Below are 7,645 nucleotides of genomic sequence, written 5' to 3' on the forward strand. Positions count from 1 at the left end.
TTACAAAACACATAACACGCTTAGGGCACGGCCTGAGTCAATGTTCTTCCTCATTTCTATCTGGAAGAAAGCAGCAGCCAAAAACTGCCATCTGCTCGTCACAGGTCGGCCGGAGGCCGTTCCGTGGGTGGACGGACAGATCACATCACTTCACATCACACGAAGGACCAGTTCACGAAGCAGAAAGCCAGGCAGTGGACGGTGCTGTCCTCGCCCAGCACCTTCCATGCCACAGCTTGGTCGAAGGAGACATGCCTGCCCATCCCCGACATGCACACGCCTGACGGCAGGTAGACATGGCCCTGAACAAACCCCAAATAGCACAATGGTTAGCAACCTAGAATATAGAGAGCTGAAACTGAAGGATAATCTGGAATGCAGGTGGAAGGCATTGTATTTCTTGGTATGAAATGTTCAGACGACAGTGAACATGCGAACATACGGTATGTGTTCTGCAAGTTTATGGAAGTTCTGGGGAATATTCAACAGCCAACAGTACGGTCTTTGCTACAGAGAATTTGGTGGACAATATTTTAGCCAGTGCAAGATTTAGTGATTTAGGGTGGCAGTTGATGCAAAAAAAAAGGTTGTGCAAAAAGGATGAGAAACTAGTTGTACCACTTCCATCAATTTTGAGATCTCCGAGAATAGAGCTTTTCTTCCAGACTCATCAAAGATCTTGTCCAATGTGAGGTCTTGTAAGGCAACAAGCGAAGTTTCTAACATGTCCAGTCCTGCCTTGTTGGCAAACGTAAACACGGGTATTTCCTGATAGAAGAAAGGCCAATTACAGCATCAATGTGAGAAAATGTACTGTGAGGTTAAGAAGTACAACTGCAAGAACTCAAATAAAATCATTTCAAAAAGAAGCAAGGTACATGCTCATCTACAAACATGCAATAAAGTATCAGTTATCATTAAAATCAAGTATGCATCAGAAGACCTAAGGACCAGGTAATGAAGTTTTTATAGCACATAGGTTAATATTTTTTGAGTGATCAATTTCTAATAGTAACAGATCTCCTAAATCAGGTCTAGATCAAATGATGAACACAAAGTGAGAGTAGGCTTCAAGTTGGAATTTGTTTGTCAGATTCTTTATATACCTTAAAAGAACAGCACAAGATAGCATCTTGGTAGTGCCATAGCATCTTCAACAATTGTTCCCCAGCTCCATCTGATTGGGTAAGTAACTCTACCCCTATATGGAAACTGTGGATAGCAATTACATCAGCTTGCAAATACCATGGAAATGAATCAAAGTGAATCACAAGTACGCTTACTGATAGCTCTGGCAAATCCATCGAGCAAGTGTTTCTGCTTCAGGTAAGCCAGAGAGTATCCTCTGCCCAGCATTTAGACCAGATTGAGATGGAGAGATAGCAATTGACACTCTTTGAACAGCAGAAACAATGCTACGGACATACTGACGGGCCATAGCTGCAACACTGTCTTGTAAATGCAGCTCATAAGGGAATTGAAAGGCGATTGTCAGCACAGATCGCACACTACAATTATCTGGAGATGCATCTGAGGCTTGGGTTGCGATGGAGCCCACTTCAAGACTAGATGCCAAATCTAATGTCCTACCAGAGGATACAATGTCCTGCATAAGATATGATGGTTAAAAACTTCATATAGATAATGGAAGAACTTTATTGCTTGCAGACTCTGCATCAAGGATTGACACCAAAGTATGCAGAACCTAAACCACGTGTACTGGAATAGAAGCAATCATTGACGAAAACCAATGAACTGTTACGTAACAGGAAGTAAAAACAAGATTCTTTTCTTTATATTGAAAGGATTTGTGCTGAACAGATTATCATCTAAGAGAAAGGAAAAGTATCACATGAACAATTTTACACTTGACCAGAGTTAAGTTACATAACAAAATGAAGGTCGCCTATGAAACTAATATACATCAATAATACATTACAGTTTACTGCACCAACACAAACAGATAGCAAATAAAGCACATGGTTAGAAAGAAGGAGTAATGTGGGTGGAAATGCTTAACTGTTTTCGTATCAAGTGGTATAACACGAAAGCCGGATGAAATCAATGGAGCATCATCTGGAAAATCAGCAATTGGTGCAAAAACAAGCTGGAAGGAGGATCCCACAGATTTCTCATGTATTCCTGTGCAAAGCTGAAATGCCAAAAAGACAAATGGTACACCACGAACTCAGTATAGTATAAACATTTTAACGAATGGCAACCCTTCCAAGTGAAGTAAGGTATTGTAGAAATAGCAGACTTCAAAATCACATTAAACCAACTTTCCTCACAAAATCACATTAAACCAGAACATTTACATTCTTGTAGAAAGCTTTTCACCTTTTACTCTACTTAGCAAAATATACAGTATGTGGTAAACCTCTTCGACTGGCTTGGGACGTTCTCCCTAGCTAGCCTGTAACAAAATGTGTAAACCTCTTAGAAGGCGTGTAACAACTTCTACCTTTTCAATGAAATAAAACGCAAAGATTCCTTTGTGTTTTCTCGAAAAAAAGCTACTTTGTATAACCAGACAAACATTGAGCCATGTTAGCTGTTACTTTATAGGCTGATTTTCTTGCAAACATGCATAGTGAAACAAGCTGCGAACTACTCCCTTTGTCCCAATGGAAGTGGCGTATAATTTAACTAGGAAGTCCCCTTTTTGGTGGCGCAGGTGACAGAAAAGTGCAAACCTTCCTGTTTTGCCCCTGGTCGTCATTTATTTGGAGGAGATTTTTTCGCTGGATGCGGACGTGTGAGGCAAGGAAAGCCAATGAGAAACGGAGAGAGAGCATGCAACAAAGGAAGACTTGCTGAGAGAGAGAAAAGGCATGCTGGGGCCCGCCACTTGCTGACACTAGCGTCTGAATCATGTGCTGTTATTGCGGGTAGTAAAAACTCTTTGAGCTTATTTCAGTCTAGCAAAGCTCCGCGTGAAAAAAAATTCAGCGCCACTCTCATCAGGTCGGAGTGAGGAACCAGAAAATATAATTTCATCTTTTAAGTAAGATGCTAGTGATAGTGTGATGCTAGTGAACTGTAGACATGTTCTCCAAAGAGTTACTTTACTGCCAGCATAACGTGCAATGTCGTTAAGATTCTCACCTGAAGCATGTCAATATCTCTTGAAAAAAGAACTTCATCATGAGTGAGAGGTTGACCTTCAAGGCGAACAACTTCAAGAATCTGCACATTATTTGCTTTTTCAAATTAAAGATAACAAATAATAAGCCATGTGGTACATTTAATATGACAATGGTAATATAGCGATAAACTAACTAGTTATGTTGTACATTTAATATGACAATGGCAATCTAGCGATAAACTAATTAGTTATGTTGTATCGTTCTACACTATGGTAATGTAACAACAGCAGTGAGAATACAAGAACTAATTTATGTTTACCCTCAAAATAGTAGTTTACTACGAGTCTAGGTCAGTAATTCGATTCAATAATAGTAATACACTGATATTGAGATACCGGATTACTAACAAATGCAACAGCACAAGCTTTCGACATAAACAACAACAAATATACCTCCTCATTCTCTACTGTGTGAGCAAGTGGCATGATGATCTGGTTCCCAGAAAATCTCATCGGACGCAGCCCAGGGAATGAACATGTGCTTGTTTTCAGTGCTGAAGCCAAATACGCATCCATACTGTAATCAGCCCATTCAGATCTATGCTCCCTCAGAAATCGAATGAGTATCGCTGCTGGGACACTCTACAATATACCAAAATAAAGGAAGAAAGATTTAAATAAGGATTTATCTCCATTGATTTAACAGTTACTAAAAAACAGAAAATGGGCAAACTAGTTTTAAAGCACTCAAACAAGTGTCTATAATATGACTTCTCAAATAGCAATGGTTAAGGAAACAATTAAATCAGAACCCACAAATTTGTGGTCGAATTATAATATCTTAAAACTCATTATCAACTCTATATCTGAGCAATGTATTATGTGCATGTGCATGCATGTTGAAGTGCTGAACCACTATTGAAGTTTCATTTTCATACAAAATAATAAAGACGGATCATTGTTACATACTAATGAACTAAGGTCGCCGTTTACCTGCAGTAGCATCGATGCCTTAGCACATATAGTACCTCCAGGGGCTGCAAAAGCATTGCCACCATTGCTGATGTTCCTAATTTTCTTAGTTGAGTTGCAAGCAACAACTACATCTTCAATGCCATCTCCACCCATTATAGACCAACCATCGTCATTGAAACCGCTGATGGCATCATTAAAGCCTCTAAGAAAAAACGTAAATAATTGTGTCAGAAACATGTCAACAAGATGCATACATTAATCGTAGGAAGAGTAAAAGTTGATCCAAATTCACCTGCTCAGCCTTTGACTAAAGGTTCTTAGTACTGCAGGTTGCCTGCCCAAGGGATAGACCACCTCACCACTCGTTTCTTGAGCAATTTGTCTGACGTGGCGGAGTGCCTTGATATGTAGGTGCAGTTAGTAAATTTTAGTATTAAGTACAGTGCATAGAACGAACTCCCAGGATCTCCATAGACTAAAAATCTTAATCATTTTCACAACATATCAAGCATAAAACTTCAGTTCATGATTAAGTGGTTTCCCGTAGAATGGTGAGTTTGTAATCAGTACCAATGCAACTTCACACACAGAGATGTAGTGAATCAACACTCTATAAGCACTCACCGCAGCAGTAATTTTCTGAGCAACTACCCTAGAAGACTCATAGAGAGGCCGGAGCACTTCAGGAACATTCCATGCCTGAAAGATGAAATCAAATCAAATATTTAATGGATGCCTGACAGAAAAAGTCCTACATCTACGAACAATATGGATAGAAAGCAGGGGTCATACCTCAAATTCCAGATGGTCCACTATATGCACAATGGAACCTCCACCTTCACAGGGGCGAACTAAATATCCACTTGGAAGCATTTCAGCTCTAACAAACTGCTGTGCAGAAGCTGCACTTGGACCACCCCCAGAACCACTCAAGGATCTCTCGCAGACCTTAGTGATGGAAGATATTAGCGAGAGGTGATATCATGGCTCGTAATTCCTTAGCGGATAGAAAGGAGTGATATCCTAGGTCATATTTAATAGAGTTAAATAAGTAAAACTTAGTGCTCGTGGTCATACGTACCACAAGGCTGCCATCTTCCACTATGGTTGTATACCTTAGAGTCCAAAAATCACGTGCAGGGACTAAAGTTGTTGGAGCATACAGCTGCAAAAAAAAATGAAACATAGTGTTCACAGCAGGAATCATGTGCATCACTGCATAGGCTGAAGAAACATTAAAAAAATGGTTTAATGCTGACCTGTGTGTAAACAAGTTCAATCGTTCCTCCATTTGCACCTGGTAACACCGTGAAAACTTCCAGGCTTCGACAATCACGGAACCAAGACGGTCGATCTTTCAAGATCTCTACAACCTACGTAACAAAATTCTATCAGGAAGGCAATTTATTGATACCCTTTCGCAAATATTAAGTTGTATTGACAGTTCAATTTTTTTGTAATTAATTAGTAGGCAAAATATATGTATGTGAGGTGAGAGCGTTCATCTCTTTTGTACATCCTAAGTGGTCGGAAACTTTCCAGGTTCCTATGGGAAAGGAGACTTCAAATTTAAGTCCCAAGTATTCTGTTGCACGTATTAAAAAAAAAATTCAGTTGCATCCCTAGCACAATTTATTCCAACATACTTATGTGAGGAGGGTTTCCTACAGCACAGCCTAAGTCGTCAGAGAAAACTAAGGAGCCTACAGAAGAGGATACTATTCATTTAAGGCCTAAAGTATAGAATTGCCTTCTGATCAAACTTCACTGCATCCCAAATAACTAACATATTGGCAGCAATGTCTTCCATGGCATTTGAGTTTCTTACGTCCTCAACAAGTCACTGTATCCACACAGAAACCCAAGTCTAAATCAGTTGCAGAATACTTGCTCCAGATTAATATTGAAAAAAAAAAACTCTAGAAGTTGTTAAGTTTCATGCCCAACCAGTAGATCCAAATGTCTGAACTGATGGAAAGAAGGCGGGCAATCCACGTATATGTTAACAGATGCAACATAAATTTTCAAAACTGAGCACCAAGAAGCATATAAAGCACTTACTCTTGTTGGTTCTAGATTCACCAAACCACAGGCGCGGGCAGCAACACCACGGCAACCATGTGAAATGGCCACGATACCAACCGAATCCGGACCAGGCTAAAGTCATGACAACAGAACGTAATTAGCAAATTGTCAAATTTGTATTGGTGTTAATCGCAAAAGAAAAAAAGAACAGAGTTGTCATGTAACCTTCATCCCAGGCATCTGGACCCAATCAATAGCTGTTCCAGTAGCCTTCGAGAGGAATTCTGTCAGGGTCTCCTCTGCAATTGAAAGGAGCCTGGAACACGAAAATAAATCTAGTTTCAGGAAAGGAAGATGGAGGAAAGGCAAGGTCAGTAGCATGAATTCTTCCCTAGCTACCAGGAGCGATTTTCTTACCCAGAAGGGTTACTTGCATCCCTTGGAGGGTTTTGAGGGGTAGTTACATTTGACTCACAGCTTGTATCATTTGCCATCGAACTCTGTATTCAATCAAGAGATGTTATCAGGAAAAGCAGGGGTACACAATTACACATAGAGCAATCTGGTTAACCATCTAACATCCCAAGGAACAAATCATGGATATTTTGAGCATCCTGTAAACTAGAAACTCTAGGTGGTAGATCTACATTAGAACAGTAGCATAAGGGATCGATGTCCTTAACATACTGGTATTTTGAAACTAATGCACTACTAGTGCACTACCATACTCACAGTCTCCCATTCAACTATAAAGAATTACTAGTATATAACGCAAACGGAAATGTGCATGCGACAGTGTGTATTATATTACGCAAAAGAAATGCGAATAAACAAGAATTGAGCAAGGCCATGTTTGTAGGAAGGGGGGTGGAAGTGGAACGCCTACACCACCATAACAAAAGCTTACATTCTTGAGCTGCTGCCGCACTTGTGCATTCTCGTGAACCAGCTGGGAGACCTGTTTCTGTAGGCGTTCGTTCTCCTCCATAAGAAGCTTGTTCATAGCAGCCACTTTTCTGTTGACAGACTCAAGCCGAGAAGACTCCTTCCGCAGCTTATCTCGGCACCTGCAAGAACCAGGCGCAGCAGTCCGCATGAGTACGGTACCAGAACCGAGGCTCAGATACATGTAAAGCAATTCACATGATAACTTCAGCCCATACAAGAATAACCGTGGAGAGTTTCGCACCAGCAATGTAACAGTTCTACAAGAAAACTACCACACAATTTATTTTTTAACCGGAAGGGCATCACTCAGGGGATATTTATTTACTACAATAGCAACATTACAGATTTAGCAAAATGTAGGTAGAAGATGTGGTATGTTTACCTTCTGTTCTGGAACCAGACCTTGATCTGCCTGGCCTCGATGTTGGCGAGCGTGGGGCACTCGCGCAGCAGCTGCTGCCGGCGCGAGGACGTGGGCTTGGGGCAGTCAGCGTAGACCCGCTCGAGCGCCTCGATCTGCTCTGGCGTGTACCGCACGTACTTGCCCGAGTCCGGCCCCGCGCCGCCTCTGTCGCTGCTGCCACCCCGCATCGCCGTCGCCGCAGCCAT

The 7,645-nt window shown here is 41.1% G+C and overlaps 1 protein-coding gene across 1 annotated transcript; it reads right to left on the bottom strand.

Annotated features, from left to right (window-relative positions):
• Window positions 1-10: 10 nt before the first annotated feature.
• On the bottom strand, window positions 11-7,645 carry LOC124694629 (homeobox-leucine zipper protein HOX10). The gene is made up of 18 exons (XM_047227594.1): window positions 7,419-7,645; window positions 6,996-7,155; window positions 6,506-6,588; window positions 6,314-6,404; window positions 6,125-6,220; window positions 5,323-5,436; window positions 5,145-5,228; window positions 4,856-5,011; window positions 4,688-4,762; window positions 4,356-4,462; window positions 4,082-4,265; window positions 3,542-3,730; window positions 3,109-3,189; window positions 2,021-2,152; window positions 1,284-1,606; window positions 1,107-1,212; window positions 619-768; window positions 11-302 (listed from the first exon to the last, which is right to left on the bottom strand). Exons 1-18 carry the CDS (start codon window positions 7,643-7,645, stop codon window positions 156-158), a joined length of 2,505 nt encoding a protein of 834 aa, XP_047083550.1. The 3' UTR covers window positions 11-155.

This window comes from Lolium rigidum, chromosome 3 (genome assembly GCF_022539505.1).
Source record: "Lolium rigidum isolate FL_2022 chromosome 3, APGP_CSIRO_Lrig_0.1, whole genome shotgun sequence".
Lineage (NCBI taxonomy): Eukaryota > Viridiplantae > Streptophyta > Magnoliopsida > Poales > Poaceae > Lolium > Lolium rigidum.